Raw genomic sequence first — 18297 nt, 5'->3', positions numbered from 1 at the left:
ACTCTAATGACAGTGATAATGAAAAGTTTTTTATAATAATATATTAAACCAGAATTGTAGAAATTGGATTTTTTTATTGTGGCTTCAATATTTATGCTCAGTTTTAATTAATTTTTTAATTTATTATTCATGTTCCTTAGATGAGTTTTCATTTTTTATTGTACATTATGCCTGAAAAGTTGTGGAACAGTAATGAAAATTCTTTAACAATTTCTTGTAAAGCAATGAGGCAAAATCGTAAAATGTTATTTTAAGATTTTCTTCTGGCTCCTTGGGGGCCATCCTCCTGATGACATAAAAACCTGGCAATCGCTTAAAAAGTTAGATTTTTATAGTTAATATTGATATACCAAGTCTCATTACTTCACAAGAAATGGTTAAACAAATTATTTAACCATTCTGGGACTTTTCTAGCACATTGTATTATTCTATATAGTTGAGAATTTTTCAAACTAATGTACCATATGTAATGTTTAAATATGGCATGTTATCACAGGAAAGTACCTATACCCTCAATTCCTAGATTATCAACTATAGTTTTGGGTCATTATCCACTTAGGAAATTTAGATATTTCGAAATTTGTTTTGTTAGTCTTTTTATCTTTAGACTCTTGTATACGAGAAGTGAGTGAAATCTTTATAGGAGTAGTTTATTACCATTTGTGCTTAAATCGCCCCTACTACCGATTTCTAATCAAAATGGTTTTTTACAAAATTAATGGCATTTGATGAAATTTGTATTCCCTTAACTCTTGCCACGCTTTAGATGGAATATTAGAATGGTAGACTTGACCAAAATGCCAAATACAGTTATATTTGATATTATAGATTATGTCCCTTGGAGAGTTTTTTATTTTACAAAAGGCCTTTGAAATGTTCGGTGCACGCTCCATGCTTATCGCGGTTGCCAAAGAAGTATTTATAAACCCCCTTCACTCCTGTTGTAGAGGGAGGGGAGCACCTATTGTCTAACTCCTACCGACTGCTCTTCAGTTCTGCGTCTCTTACAGTGCCTTAACCGTACATATCCGTGGCGTGTATTACTGCTCTCTCAGTTGTCACAAGTGCGCGTCTACTACGTATCTCGTTATTATTCTTCCTGATGTGGTAGTTTTGTGATTAGTTTGACATACTTATCTTGTTTTATAGTAAAATGTAACTATAATTTTCAGTTTAGTTACATTTTACAATGAAATTAAAATTTATTTGAAATAAACAGTTTTGTAAATAGTTATTTTTTATTTTTACCAATAAATACGCCAATTTAAAGTAAAATGTTCTGTTTTATACTTTTTTTTTTTGCTTTTACCTTTTATAACTTAGTTATAATAAAAATAAGCTTTGAACTTATAGAAACAAAAATGTTTTACTTGTTTTGGCATTATAGGAAAGTCAATGTTTATTAGTAGCGTGCGAAGAGTTAATTCCCAAACTGGTTCGGTCGGAAATATCCTGCTAAAGATTCACTAGCCAGTTGCAAGGTTATTATTTCAATTGTTCAAAATGTTTAAATATTTTGGCTGCAATCAGTGATGTGAGCCAAGTAAATGCCCAGTGAGAAGGTAAATTTAGATTGGGTATGGACCCAATAGTCACTTAAATACTCAAAATAAGGGTATACTCTTAGTTTTTGAGCCATATAAAACAATTCTTGATGAAGTATTAAACACAAAATGGTTGGAACACAATCACTTTATTACTTAAATTTATATAAGCAACAATATTTTATCCTTCAATACTAAAAAATAAAAAGTATGTTATTTTATAGCTGGGTATGTACAACGTTTTCACAGCTTGTGTTCTTCTTAGTTTTTTAAATTCTTTTTAATGGCATATTTCTTAAACAGATTAAATGTAGAAAAATCCTTTTTTTTATATTGTATATGCTGAAATATTGTTTATGTATTTGTAATCATTTATTACAGTGTATTGTACTTGTACGTGCAAAATACCAAACAAATTAAACTAGATCCTCATCAGTTTCTAGGTTACCACAGTTGGTTTTAATTTAAAATGGAACTTTCAAATTCTTGAACAGTAGCTTCAGTTTTATCACTGGGAAACAGCAACAAAGATGTGGGAATGGAGTATGCTTGCCACTATTGTAGTATGAGAAGAAATTCTCATTATTTAAAAAAACAGAATATATTATTAATTTCTGAAAAACGTACAATGTTTTGCAAACTCTACGTTAAAGTTTTTGTAGGTCTATACCACGACGAATAGATTTTTCCAACTTTTATCTCTATGTTTGCAAATTGTTTACTTATGAAGCATTGTTTCTAAATACCTGGTTAGAGATGTTTTATCTATTTCCAAACCTATTACCTTATTGCTAAATCCCAATTCTAATTATTTCTGTTAATTTAAATAACTTAAGTGTTATAACACTGTATACATTTATCTCTCAAGGTTTAACTTAGGGATCTGTAGCTACGAGACCACATGACTTCCCTGATACTTTTATATTAATTTTTATTTTTTGTAACTGTTTTACATCATTAAAATACAAAAAAAGAAACCAAATTCATACTGTCAAACTAATAAAATATAATTAATAGTAGTATAATGTCTAGATAAAAGTTTTTTTTTTATAAATTTTTGGAAACTCAAATGTTATGTACTTTCAGAAGTGTATGACTTCATTGATGTATTGACAATTCTTACATTGAATTCCAAATGTGTTTTAAAACTGTGCATACAATTCTTTTAGCTTTATAGTTTTATTACAATATTAGAATATATAAACAGAATTTTCATTGAATTTGTATTAGGGCTGTTGTTTCAACCTCCAGTGTGTTAGTATAAAAATAATTAACATAGTGAAATAAATTTATCATCAAAAGATACATGCATACATATTCATTTTTTTAGTATAATCGCCATTTCAATTAAGGCATTTGTCTCTTATGTTGGGGTTGAACGATGCTACCAGACCTGAGATGGGTTTTCGCTGCATTTCAGAGTGCATTGTGTGATTGGAAACTATGCTCGCTTAGTAATTTCTTTAGTTAATTGAACAGGTAAAAGTCTTTTAGCATTAGTATTAATAATAATAATACCATTTATGTGTTTGTTTCTTTATAAACTGAAAAATATGTTTAATATTTTAGAACTGGAATATTGTTACATCATCAAATGGACAGTCCAGTGAACTTTCGTTTAGCATAGTTCTTGCTGACTGCTTTAAAGGGAGCCTTTGGAGTCAAATTCTAGCCGTCTTGAATTTTAGGACATTTTCTAACATAGATTAGTTACTTATCTAATGAAATATAAAAATTGTGTGAAAACTAATGGTCACTCCTTACAGAATTTACACACTGTAAACTTATTGAAAATAGTGGGTAATTAATTAAACAAATAATTGACAAAATAATATTTTCACAGTTAACTACATTTGACAGGCTCTTCTTTCAATTAATATTTACAACTGTAGAGACCAAGATGGGATTTTTCGCTACTTTAAAGACCCACTGGACTTAGCTCTATGGAATCTGTAAAATAAGAATAGGCCTATATTCATAGCAAAGACTGTAAGAATGTCCATGTAAAATTTCAGTACAATCAGTTGAATAGTTTACATGTGAAACCAAAACTAACAGAGATACTTTCACATTTATAATATCATTAGGATGTATTAAAGTATGATAACATACCAAAATAATGCATTATTTGCACTTTATATGGGTTAAAACATATTTCTAGGTTAAGTGAAAACTTTACACTAAAACTAAAGCAATGAACTTCACATACATTGAAAGCTACACAATCAGTAGTTGTTACGATAACATGAATACTAAACAATCTTGTACATCACCTGAAAATTACACTGTGACCAAAATTTTGTTAAGGGCAGGCAGGCCGATTGCCTTTTAAGTCGTATTCTGCCTGTCCTCATAGGCCACTGGCCTGTGCGAGGATCCTATCAAACAGAATAAGGGGGAGAGTCAGTACAGTACAAGGTCAATTGTACTGATAAAAAGTGCAACGGTCACAGATGGGATTTCAACCTGTGCTCTCTCTAGCTCAGATCCAAAGTCTTGATTAGCAAGTAAATATTGACAATCGGCTCCATTCCATTATATATAAATTTACATTTATTCTATAACATATCGATTTAGATCAAGTTTTTCTGAAATACAGGTCATTAACCAAATTAAAGAAATATTGAAACAATTTTTTTAATTTGACTAGAAATTGGTACATTCTATATGCAAGCCATGTTTTTTTAAGTAATACCATTTTGAAATTCCGCCACTGTGGTCAGTGATCAATTCTTGCGCACTGTTTATATACAACAATTACCAGGCCACAGATGCAATTGCATAAATCAATGGTTTTTACATTTGTTAATGTGTATTCCAAACTCTCCCATCAATTGAGAGTCCCGCCGACTGTGAAGAATGTGCAGTTGTTTGTTTTCTTCGTGCTAAAGGTGTGAAAGTAGTTGAAATTCCCTATCAGAATTTAAAAATTAAGAACAAACAATATGAGTGCTGAAATGGGTAAGAGCTTTAAAAGATAGCCAAAAGAATGTTCGTGAGGAGAAATAGAGTGGACCATCCTCAATGATCACTAACGATTTTGTGTTTTCTGACATTTTTATTGAAAATTTAAACTATCGAGAAACATATTTTCCTATATGTCCGTCAGTTGAGCCATATTGAACTCAATATCCTATCACAGCATTTTGCTAGGATCAATTTAATAACCTTTCAAACAGCCCTAATTTAGCACCCAAAGACTATAATAATTTGTTTATTCATTAAAAGAGGCATCTTGAATGTCAGTGTCGCAATGTCAACAATAGTGCCAAAATGATCAGGTAGCAATTTTCTATAACAACAATATACAAAAGGTTTTTTTTTAGACGTTATAAGTGCCTTAATATTGATAACAGTTTTGTAGAAATGTGTGAACTTTCATCTTATAAATAAAATTGATACAAAAATTTTACTTGTTTTTTTATAAATATATATTAAACTGGTTCTTACTTAAAAAAACAGCTTGTATATATGTTCATGCATTGCCATAATCACTTATTTTTGTTTATGTTGTTCAGGGTGGGGTGAGGAACTTGGTTATTTAAATTGGGTGCCGTGAAGCAACTGTTGATTCAAGGAGGGTGGGAGTAGGTTTATTCAATGGAATAAGAATAAGTAGGTAGAGCACGTGTTCGCTGTTGAAGCGTACTTTTCAAACAGATGCCATTTCTGGCTGGCAGTCTATTGTTCCATGCGTAAATAACTTCAGAGAAATTGGCTATGTAAAAAAAAATCAATTAGTCCATTTTTTTAAATAAAATGAACAGGTGGTTTTGGAGGATTCTGACCATTACATCTGTATTCAAGAGATTTCTTGTCAACACTCAATGGGATGGATGTGGGAGATGGGTTCCAGCTGGAGGGTGCTACAGCGCAAGTGTCAATGGAAGGTTTGCAGTAACACTTCCCAGGACATCTCTGCATTGGCCAGCACAGTCACCTGATTTAGTCCCTGGCGATTATTTTGGGAGCTATCTCAAGTTATGGATTTATAATGATCATCCTAGGACCCTGGTTAACTAAAGAACAAGGTTCTTCAAGCTATCACTGGTCAATATGCTGGAAAAGGTGAATGAAATATCAGAGTCCGATTAGTGCAGTGTATTGACAACCGTGGGTGCCATCTGCCCGATGTAATATTCAAAACCAAGTCAAAATAAAATTTACTGTTGTATTTTATGATATAAAAAGAATTAAATATATATCTTCATTACTTCCTTTTCAATTGAATTTCTAAATAAGCGAGTTCTTCTGCTCCACCGTGTACTTTGAATATTTTTATATTAATGTTATGTAGGTTTGTCTCTCTTTTTATTATGAGAAGCGGTTGATTGAAATTTTTAACAGTTTTAAATTTTTGTTTCATATAATTATTAGAAATACCCATATATTTTTGAAGTAACAGTTCTGGAAGATTATTTTACAATCTAATATAAGTAAAAGGTATAGAATATAACAAGGTAGTTATGAACCCTCTGGATGCTAGTGCCCTGTTCTTCTTCAATAAAATATCTGCAGGTATTTTATTAATAAGTTTTACTCGCTGGTCTTTAAAAGTATTTTGTGTGTTGCTATATGCATATATATTGTTTATTATGTTAAATCTATTTATAATTCATTGTGATTAGCCCAAGATTGATTATATTGACTATAATACTAGGTTTTTATATCATACCGTCAATCCAATCCAATTTCATGTGGTCTTATGGTGACAGGTTTTGAAGGTTAACCTTCATCATCGGACTTTAATAGATATGGTGATCGATGGCTTTGTCATAAAGTTAAAATAATTAAACAACACAACATACATATAAATAAACAGACTTGATATGGGCTCACCATTCTCAGGTTTGCTGGCTGATATATATTTAAACTACATTGAAAATAAACACATCTTCTCAAAACATAATAACAAAATAGCTCTGTATTACCATTTGATAGATGACACATTGGTATTTTTTAATGGTTCAGATTCACAGTTAAACATGTTATACAATTATATAAACAATATTACGCCAAAATTAAAATTCACTGTAAAAGTAGAAGAAAACAACAAGCTAGATTGTGTTATCTAACTTTAGAGAAGAATAATAAAAGATTTGATTATAGCATGTACAAGAAACCAACAACATAAAGCTAAATATAAATAATTCATTCTACTTTATTCCATCCAATATCCCAAAAATATGGTGCCTACAACTCTATGGTACACATATTATTCAATGTACCTTTAACTCAGAAAACTACACCAAAGAACTAAGTACAATCAAATATATCGCAAAAGCCAATGGTTTCTCTCATAGTATGGTCGATAAATTGGTGAAGAAACATAACAAAATTCAAGTGAATATTAAACATACTTTGCAAGGATCAGTGGAAACCCAGCAGGGATCACTTCTGGCTGGTTTATACCTACCAGTTGAACCCACCACTGGGCACAGCAAAAACTGATGTGCCACTTCAATTTGGGCAACCTTATGGATGTCCAGTAGTGGCACATCACTAACCGCAAATGTTGAGATTCTGGGGTTCATGGGCAATTCAGTAGGTCTAGTCTACTGTGGAAGATGACTGTTGGAGTTGGTGGGGTTTGTTCCCTTACCTCAGAGGCTCTTGTTAACCTCAACAAGGGTGTGCCACCCCCTGCCTACTTTGACTGGAGAGGCTGGTTCAGAGCTGGCCTCCCCTTCTTCCGGGATGACTTTGAGATGTAGTGCCCTAATTCTTCCTCATGGATCTCGATAGGAGGCAGCCCCTACCCCCTAACCTTACACATCCTGAATATCCTGTCACTCCGGAAGCAGAGCAAAGGTTCTTACAGGACTAAGTGCAATTTATAAGCTTCTTGCAATATTCTGATTCTCCTAATTCACAACATGATTTGCACAATGACACATGTAAATTCAAATATGTATGGTTTTTGTGTATATTTTTAAGTTGTCATTAATATCCAAAGGAACTTTGTAAAATGAGCTTTAAAAAACCATTGAATTAGATTGTTGATAGAGGTTAGTAAAGCTTATTAAGTTTTAAAGACAAATTTGGATATTAACATAAATTTTACATATTATATTACCATGCTGCTCGTTTCACCCTACTTTACCTTTTTATTGCTCATTTTGGGAAATATTTCATTATAAGTTAATAGAATCATAATAAGTTAATATTGCTCATTAGAGGATTAATAGGTTTTAATTTCTGAATTTTTTGACCATTTTGATGCTACTGAAGATTATGATACAAGATAAAGTTTTTAAGTCTCCAGCCTAGGAAAGATGTATTTAAACGTATTTTGCTCCAAATTGTACATACTTCAGCCAACAGTTCGGTAACATTCTGTAGTACCTCAAAAATAATATTTCTCCTCCTTGCCTGCAAAATATTCTTTCACAGCTGCTTAAGCTCTTTCATGTATATATCTTCTCCCATTAAAGTCGGATTTCAACTTGGGAAATAGGTAGATATAACTGGAGGCTAAGCGTGGATGAACGATTTCTTGAAATCCAGTCCCTCACAGCAAAATTGGCAATCACTGAGATTATTGAAAAATCTTATCAAATAAAAGTGTTTATACATCAGATAACAATGTAACACATTGTATGACAAGGGTCAACAGTAATATGATACAAGGTCAGAGACAAAATAGTCATTACTTAAACAAACAAGTTCTGTTAGGCCATCATATAATCGTTAATTCAGTAGTTTTCCTTATCAATAAAGAAACTTTGGAGGCTTCCCATTAATTGTTAGTGTGTTGTGATCTATCAACAACTGAATTGTTTTGTGTGTATGGTGGTCTAAGGTTAGTTCTGTGTATTGATAGCCACTATCATGTTTGTACATACTTCTTGAAGATATTCCATACAGTGGCAGATTAAATAAAAATATTAAAACATCTGATATTTAGTGCCTGTTACTACATTTCGCTACATAAAATGAACAGTTTGCTCTCTTAGCAACAAAAAAGTCTGGAAGAGTGAACTATACACTGATCTTGCATTGATTCATTCACACCTAGCATACGGAATATGTATATACAGTGCAATATATTCTGGATAAAATATTTATGAAACAATAAAAATCATGCTAAACTTGAATAGATTAGACTCGGTGAACTTAAGATTCCTAACATTTATATTTTATATATAATAGAAGTAATAAAATTTGTAATAAAAAATTATGGTTGCCTGTAAAGTCGGTTTTACGGGCGAAGATTTTACGTGACAACGTCTTTTTCTCGGTAGAATATTTATTGATTAAATTGCACAATAGGAACAAGGAATTGAATGAAAATAAGAATTGCACAAATTTTAACTATAGAAATATATTTTGTTTACTAAAACATTGTACATAATTTGAAATTAATTAAAATTTGTTATTGTAAATGGTAAAGTTGAATAAAACATTTACTAAAATTGGAATTTGAAATTCTTGCTAAACACAGTTAAATTCTAACTCCGCGCGTGGTGATTGGTCGGTTTAGTTCGTTTGTTTGGTCGCACTGTTATGACAGGTTAGAGGTTATAATTTGTTATTTTAAATGTTTGACTAGCAATACACGCTGTTTCTTCTCAATCGACTGAATTACGATTGATTGCAGAGTGATTTAAACTAATAATTTACTTAACACTATCAACATTTGTCAATAGTATGACATAAATTATAAACTCAGTTTCTCAACTTTTGTGTCAATCTAACAATTAATCAATCAATAATAGTTTACGATAATGAAATATCAGTGTACAATTATTTACCTTTATTGTTGTAGTTGTTGTAAATGACGAATCTAAGCACTCCACATTTTCACGAATAAACATAGTTATCTGCTTTATCCCGTGCGGCGGACCCACAGTTATCTGCTTTATCCCGTGCGGCGGACCCACTGGACGGGCATCGTAACGTTACCGGGCGTTACACTTTTTCATGAGTGACTCCGAGCCGCAACCTAATTTAAGACGTTGTCACGTCAAAAATCCAATGAATCTCTAAAATCTACACATATTTAGAATACAGGTAACAAAATCACAACTGGCAGGCACAATCTCAAATTATATGAAATGAAAACAAGCTTTATTGGCAAAAAATACTATAATCAGCTACATAACGAAATAAAAAAATATAACTGACAGAAAAAATTTTTAAATGCAGTAAAAGTTTACCTTACTAATTAGGCATTGTACTCCATTCAGGAGTTTTTTTTAGCCCAGTGGCTATGTTATATATATTATCATTTAAGTTAGATAATAAAATTCTATTTAAAAAGATGTGTAAATTTTAAATTTTGACTTTATTTTTTAAGATAGGCTAGTGTGGTGATGACGCTATTCATATACATCTTGTATTAATGGAATAAAGATTATTCTCTCTCTCTCATCTTAACCTCCAGAACAGGTTTATACTTTTAATACTAATTAAAATGATAAGTATTGTTTGTTTATGTGACAAGCCAGAAATAAAAAATGAAACAGTAAAGAAAAAATAATTTATTTACCTAAAAATTAATTTTTACAGACTTTAAAAGTGTATTATCAAATTTTGTCCATTTTTTCTATGAACTACTTTCCGAAGCCTCCTAGGCAGGCGGGTGTGGAGGCTGCTTCTGGTTTCGCTGCCCACTGCTCGGGTGTTTTTGCCTGTAAACGAGACATGTTTAATAATCATAGAATATAACTGAAAATAGGTTTCATCAAACAATAGATCTCATTGTGATTGTTTAATACAAATTGGGCAATAAACAAGTTAGTACATAGTTTGTTTTGCTAAATATGCAACTATATAACAAAAACTTTACTCAACAGTAATTTGAAAAAAATCTTAAACGAAAGTATTCAATTTAGTAATAACAAGTCAAATACTGAGTTATACCTACTCAAGTTGACTCAGATTCATTATTTGAGTAATTTACATAGCCTATGTACACGGTGAATATGACTTTAATGGTAGTGACTCATATTCAAACTGATTGTAAAGGTAATTTATTCATTCAGTATTAAAAATTGCAATTTCAATTGTCAAATCTCAAAACCAAATCCTTTACTCTATTAACTCAGATAACAATTAAAGTATAAAATAAAGTCCAGAATATAATGTATGTAATGTTCTTACTGACGCATTGTAGTCTAGTAGAGTTTTAAAATTTAGTTCCTAATTTGAATTCAAATTTAAATCGAAATAATTAAATAATTAAATAATTAATAATTAATTAAATTGATCCTGGTATTAAATTATTGAAAAACTCTATATCAAATTGTAATGATGTAAACAAAAATTTCTAGTCAAATGTAATAACCGAATCTGATATTTTGAATGTTTCTGATTTAAAAGGTTCAAAAACTAAATATTATTATGGATTTGCAAGTATTATAATTATAGATCATATTATAAAACTAATAACTTATCTTTTCATTTTCAATTGAATTATATTTGAAGACACATTTCCTAAAGCATTGAAATCTACTTAAGTAGTGCCAGAGTACAGTACAAAAAAAGGCAACGAGGCAGAGTCCACTAGTTACTACTGTCCTATTTCTTTAGTACCCATATTTAGTAAGATGTTTGAATGATGTTTAAAAGATTAGCTATATGATTATTTTTCTTAAAATAATCTATGCAAAGAGCAATATGTGTTTCTTAAGAAGTCAAATACAGCACAAGCAATGGAAAAAATAGTATGTATTTTACAACATTTTGAAAACATATTTAATTACGAAATATTGCTACAAAAACTTAGTAATTATGGCATGAAAAAATAAATAACTACAGTTGTAAACATCTTATTTGTCTGACAGGCAACAAATGGTTGTCTATGGAAACTTCAGAAAAGTTTACTTAGGTGTTCCACAGGGTTTTGTTCTTGGACCTTTCTTTGTTTGTTGTTGCTGATGTTGAATTGCTACAGTGCATTTATGTACGGTAAAACTGAAAACAACATTTCCTCTTAAAAAATTCATCAGAAGTAGTAATGATTATGTTAAATTACTGGATGCAAATATAGACAATAAATTGAGCTGGGATTATCATGTAAATTATTTATGTACTCAATTATCTAGAGTTATCTATCTGTTATGTAAAGTAAAAAACTGTGTCAGAAAATTTTGATCACTGTATATTATGCGTTCCTCCATTCTCATTTACGATATGTTGTGAGTGACTTTTTGGGGGAACAGCATAAACTAAAAAAGTATTTATTTGGCAAAAAAGGATTTGAGAATCATAAAGAATATTTATAATAATTTTGAATCAAGTATGTCGTTATATAAAGAATTTCAAATTATAACATTCCCAAGCTTGTATATTTAATGCATGTTACTTTAAGTAAAAGAAATTTTGAATTAAATAAATAGTCAATGTATTCATAGGCATCGCACAAGAAATAAATACCTGCTAGACCTGCCAACAGCTAGATAATGCAAAGTTAAAAAAAGTCAAATGCTTTTTTAGAATTAAAATATTTAACACTTTTACCAGAAAGTGCATAGAATGTTCCAATCAGTAAATTTAAAGTTGCCATGGAAAAATCGCTGAATAGTAAGGCTTTTCTATTCATGATTACCTTACCTTATATTAGCTCATTTATGTTTTAAACCTGGTAACAGGTATAGGATTTTAATTTATAAAAAGATGTTATTTATTTCTTTGTTATTGTATTTATTTATTTCAGTATATTATAAGTTTTTTTTTATTACACAAGTAAAGAGGTTTGAAAATATGTTCTCAATTATTGTGTATAATATACCTATACAGTAACATAGGTTAACTTTGTCTATTGCATAATCTATAATTGTGCTCAATGACAATAAAAACATATTAAATCAAAAAAAGATCTACCAAAATCAGTAACACTTATATTTCTTTTACACATTTCTATTCAATTTGAATCACGTGTCCATCTGTATCTACGTATTTTATTACATGAAAATCTAATGGTATCTCTCTCTCTCTCTCTCTCTGTGTATGTCAGTTTGTGTGTTACTCATTATTTAAAAGCTACTGGACTTTTTAAACTTAAATTTTACATGAACATTCTGAAGGTCTGAAGTTAACATATAGGTCTATTCCTATTATAAAAACCCCACCAGGTTACGCCCCACTGGTCTCGAAAAATCCCATCTTGGTCTCTAAAGTTGCATTATAGCAAACAGATATTATTATTAATGGCTGTTAATTAAAATCAACTGTTCCGTGTAACATTTTTTTATGACAATATAACCATATATTTAATTAATTACCACTTATTTTCAATTATCTTGAAAGCATCGAGTAAGCTTGATAGTAACTCTTCTTACTTCAACCTTTTCTGTTACCACTGTTAAGCACATAGCAAGAAAATATCCAGATAAGAAATTTAGATATTTAGGTTGTTGTAAAAATATACTTTTAACTGTATTAAGTATGCAGTGCTTGATTAGCACTGTAATGCAGATATAAAAGGCAATGTTGCCATCTAACTTTTACTATGAATTTAAAAACTGTTACAAACCCATCTCAGACATGTGTATATATATATATATATATATATATATATATATATATATATATATATATATTTTCTTGTTAAGGGAAATAAGGCAAAATCGACTATGGCACAAAGAAATATTATGACGGGAGTAAATTACAATGGCCATAAATATAAACTTTTTGACATATTTCCTTGATCGTGGCAATAAGTCAAACTCAATTCAACATTGGCATCAGAAATATAATTCATGCTATCAGAAGGGCTGATTCACATACAAAGCCTATGTAATTGCGTGTAAAGCCACATAACTATTAGTATTTAATATTATTTGCTGAGGCTATGGTACAATTGGTTTCATGTCAAACAATCACAGGTCTGTGGCAGTGTCAGAGTTTAGATACTGATCTAAGCTGAAGATGAAATGTTTTGCCGTGCTTTGGGATCGTGTCTAAAATATCGCAGTGGACTCAATTGTGTAGCCTATCAGATGTGATAATAAGAACACCTCTTCATCACATCGCAGGGCAAACAAGTTTTCTACACTAATGTAGCTGTAGTGCGAAGGATTGATGCCATACAAAAATTTCATTCTGAATGTCTCCATCACTTACTTTTTTGGTACTCTTCAGACAGACTTGGACTGCATACACCAGAAGTAAGGTATGTGACAGTGTCAAATTTCAAATGCTGTACCAAACCAGCAAATTTAAAAACTTTTGTTCAACAGAAAATTAATTAAAGATGATGACAACAGATAATGAATCCATATGTAATATCTAAATGATTGAGCAATGAAAAGGTACATAGAAATAATTACTAACATTATACCCTAAGTAACAGCTTCCTCAGGGCATGAAATAGAAGAAAAAGCTCACACAACAAGACAGGTTAGGCTGTTTCCTAACCTCAGTACAGGCTTTATGTTTTATTGCTGGTGTTGAACATTAAAAACTTATAGTAATTGTCAGTGAATGAGAATGGGTGTGATTTTATGCCTGAATAGGTGATTATTCTGGGTTTCTTATCAACTGTTCATAACCTTTCCGGTCCGAAACCTTTACTCAACCGCTAGTTTTCTTCTAAAAATTATAACTTACAGAATTAAGTAAAGTATTGGTAAACAATAAATATTACGTTGTCTACATTCCATATAGGTTCTTCTACTACATGTTATTAAGACTTACTTCAATTGAAAGCGCATGCACAGTCGTAGCTAGCTCTGTGGACAGCACTTCATTCACTGTCCGATGACGCTGCAACAAATTACCAAGGTTATAACAAAGCAAGTTCTAAATTTAATTGATTGACAGTGCAATAATGCTTCTAAATGAGAATGATTTTTTTTAGGAATTAAAGTAGTAGGATAGATTTTAATGACTAGACTGTCACAATAAACAAAAGGAGTTAGAAAAAAATAAGGGACCTTTACCGATTATTTTAATATTCAAGTTTAAAAAAGCTTTCAAATTGTATAAGAAACTGAATTTTAATTAGAATTCCTTATTAGTGTGTAGGAGGTTCATTCAACTAAGTTTATCTCTAAGTTCTCCATATGATAACCAATTGACCTTTCATTGACGACCATTCATAAACATTTCAAAACAAGTGTTATTATTTCTTGTTGTATATAATTCTTGGAATTGCTTTTTATTTCATTACATATATGATAGTCATCATTTTTAAATGTTAAATGTTTGTTATAAAAATTGTAAGTATGCCTTTTAATCTAAAAATTAATGCAAGTCTTTAAATTCTTAGAAATCCATGATATAATATGAAATATAATCATTTTTAATGTGATTTTATACATATTTAGTTTGTAAAAATAAAATACCAACCGTACTGTTGTTTGTTCTTTTTAGTTTATTTTACTTAAAATTGTTAAAATATAGGAAATGTTCTTAATTGTCTAGTAGTTACACAAAATATTAGGTGATATAATTACACTTTACAAAGTGGCGCAAATGTAAGTTTCCACATAAATTAGGATATTTTGTTTCGATAGGTTAGTAACAATGTTAAGTTGGCAGCAACACGGACTAAGTTCATTGTTGTCTGTTCCAGTGGCTAGTGTAAAGTGACGCTCTTTGTATCTGTTATTTGTGCGTGTATGTTTTTAAAATGTTTACAACCCAACAACGAGTTTACATACTTCTGTTGTGGTGGAAGCATAATAAAAATACTGCTATAGTAATTAAAGAATTTAGTGGTAAATATCCAGATGTCACGATAACCATTCGACAGTATATGCGTGAATTAAATAAGAAATTATAAAACAGGATCCTCCACGATCAATTTGCAACAAAGAAAACCTGCAAACAGTTGCTCAAGCTTTTGTGGCCAGTCCCAGTAAATCGACTCGTAAGGTATCTGCTGAACTAGAAATATCAAGGAGAAGCATGGAAAGAATGTTAAAGCAATTAAAATTTAAGCCATATCGTCCATCTTTACTCCGTGCGCTTTACAAGGATGATTCCGATAGGTGATTGGAATTCTGTGAGACAATAATTATCCACTCAGAGGCTGATCCACATTTCTTGCAATCAATTTTGTGGTGTGATGAGGCATATTTCAAACTAAATGGATGCGTTAATCTGCATAACTGCGTGTACTGATTGGATGTAAATCCTCATAACGTAATCCAAGCAAAACTCAATGTGCCTGGTGTTATGGTGTGTGGAGGTATTTTGAGTACTGCATTGATTGGTCCTTATTTTCTTCAAGAAAATGTTAACTCAGAAAGTTACTTACGGTTGCTGCAAGAAGTAGTAGTTCCTGAGCTTAGAAACCATCCTGTTTTCAATATTCATTCACTCAACTGGCAACAAGATGGTGCCCCAGCACATTTCAGTATCCAAGTTCGAGATTTTTTAAATAACACATTAATGAATGGACCACGTGGTACAATCGATTGGCCTGCGCGGTCGCTAGACCTGACCCCATATGATTTTTCACTGTGTGGTATTATAAAGGAGACTGTGTATGCTTCAAAACCGAAAAATCTTGAAGAACTCAGAAACCTAATTAGAAATGCATTTGAACTTGTTAATAATAATAAACCTCTATTGTTAAAAATTTGTGGTTCTGTTCTCAGTCGTTGTATGAAGTGTACAGAAAATCAAGGTGGGCATTTTCAACAACTGCTACAACATTGTATGGTAATATGTAAGTGATTTCATATAATGAATTTGTTTTCTTGCCTAAGACGGTTATATTCAATTAACCTATAACACCTTTAAATTTCTCTTCTGGGGAAACTGACATATGCGCCACCCTGTACAACAAGCAGCTGTTATATACGAGTTATCTCAACATGTAATTTAATTTATCACCATTTTACTTGAAAAGTTTATAAAATAAACTAATTCAAGGCATATATTTGCTGAAATAGTGTAAAATTTGTTTGTCTTATATTTACTAGAATAAATCCAAATCAAAAATAAAACACAGTGACTTATTATTTTCTATAATAACAACACAATGTAAGATTTGTGGACAAATCATCACTGAAATGGAACATTAAAAATTAAAGTAAATGCATCTTCTTTAAAATACATTTAAAATTTTGTTACAGACATAAGCACGCATTCATGCTGATGAACAATACTTGGAACTACAATAAGACGTTCAATGCAGGAGTCAACATGTTTATGTGCATTTGTACATTTTTGACTTAATTGTAGTACATTTTTGAATGGGCACAACTAAAAAAGAAATCTTATAACAAGTAAATATACACAACAAAACAAAGATTATTGTTTTTTTATTTTCTATTAATGAGTATGCAAGAACAATTACGTTAAAACTATTTACATAACATATTTTATAATGTTTGTGCATGATACAAAGGCCAGAAAGTAAGTAGGTACTGTTTAAAAATTTGTTTAAATAATCTTTTTTATTAGAAGATTTAATTTTTACATAAAGACTTGTACTTTAAAACTATTTATCAATCTAGTTTCCACTAATATTGAGGTACGTGTCATAGTTCAATGTGCTGTAGTATAATAAGCGGCCACCACCACAATCAAATCATCGTTATTCATGATTATTTAAACTATGAAACCAGAATGTCAATCAAATTTCATTATAGATATTTAAAACTACAGTATAGTTCAGCTGTTTTTGTATTTAAAAAGTAATAATTGAATGATGGATAAAAAAATTACCTAATCTCTGTGTATTTATAAAATGTAACTAACGGTAGTTTATTTTGTTACATTTTACTAATTTGAAGGCTAAGTGTGTCTTGACAGCTTGTGACACAAATAACACCTGTACATCCCCATTGATTTGTGGCCATTACTCAAATACTATACAAATGATTTAACTTGGTTGAATTAATTTTGAACAATATTTTTATTTAATACATGAAAAAGAACTGACAACCATTAATTGTAAATAAGCATAAACAGACTGTTTTTTTATTCAACAGTATAGGTATTTCTAATCAATAAATTGGCACCCTGATTCAATTGTATTGTAATATTGCAGCCCAGCAGTGATCAGCTAAACGTTCTGCAAAGAAATATTTTGTAATTAAAGACCTAACTTTGTTTTGGCTTTCATCATCACACTCAAAAGTCTTATCACAAAGCTTGCATTTCATGTGTAAGCACAAGTGTAGTCAGAGGCCCCAGCTCTGGTCGTTCAATTAACCTTTGAGTGTCCTAAACATCACGACATCAATAATTATTATATAGCAAAACAATGTCTTTCTAATCAATCATATAACAGTAGCATGAGAATAGGCGGTGTGCTCCAGATTTTTTAACAACTTAATTTAAGAATGAACTTGAATTCAATTATTATATAGATAATAACATCTCACACAAAGAACATCCTGTAATTTACAGACATCCCGATTATAAGTATTCATTCACGACTGTTCCAATGAAAAGAGTTGAAGAATATGAAATAATATCCAAAATACCGAAATATAAAAATCAAGAATATGTTACTCCAAGCATTTTAGCATACCTTAATTAATGGCTTCCTAATCAATCGTACCATATACATATAACAGTAGCATGAGAATAGGCAGTGTGCTCCAGATTTTTTAACAACTTAATTTAAGAATGAACTTGAATTCAATTATTATATAGATAATAACATCTCACACAAAGAACATCCTGTAATTTACAGACATCCCGATTATAAGTATTCATTCACGACTGTTCCAATGAAAAGAGTTAAAGAATATGAAATAATATCCAAAATACCGAAATATAAAAATCAAGAATATGTTACTCCAAGCATCTTAGCATACCTTAATTAATGGCTTCCTAATCAATC

The 18297-nt window shown here is 30.7% G+C and overlaps 1 protein-coding gene across 3 annotated transcripts in view; it reads right to left on the bottom strand.

Annotated features, from left to right (window-relative positions):
- Positions 1–10012: 10012 nt before the first annotated feature.
- Positions 10013–18297, bottom strand: part of LOC124358945 (bolA-like protein DDB_G0274169) — a 41107-nt gene continuing 32822 nt past the window's right edge. For all 3 annotated transcript variants that reach the window (XM_046811226.1, XM_046811228.1, XM_046811227.1), the window contains exons 3-4: positions 14187–14255; positions 10013–10177 (exon numbers count right to left, since the gene is read on the bottom strand). In XM_046811226.1, coding sequence (XP_046667182.1) covers positions 10100–10177; positions 14187–14255 — 147 coding nt within the window. In that variant the 3' untranslated portion in view covers positions 10013–10099. The remainder of the gene's footprint in view (positions 10178–14186; positions 14256–18297) is intronic.

The sequence above is a fragment of the Homalodisca vitripennis genome, chromosome 4 (assembly GCF_021130785.1).
Source record: "Homalodisca vitripennis isolate AUS2020 chromosome 4, UT_GWSS_2.1, whole genome shotgun sequence".
Classification (NCBI taxonomy): domain Eukaryota; kingdom Metazoa; phylum Arthropoda; class Insecta; order Hemiptera; family Cicadellidae; genus Homalodisca; species Homalodisca vitripennis.
The sequence above is the reverse complement of the archived record's forward strand: the minus strand, read 5'-3'. Positions and strand labels throughout refer to the sequence as shown.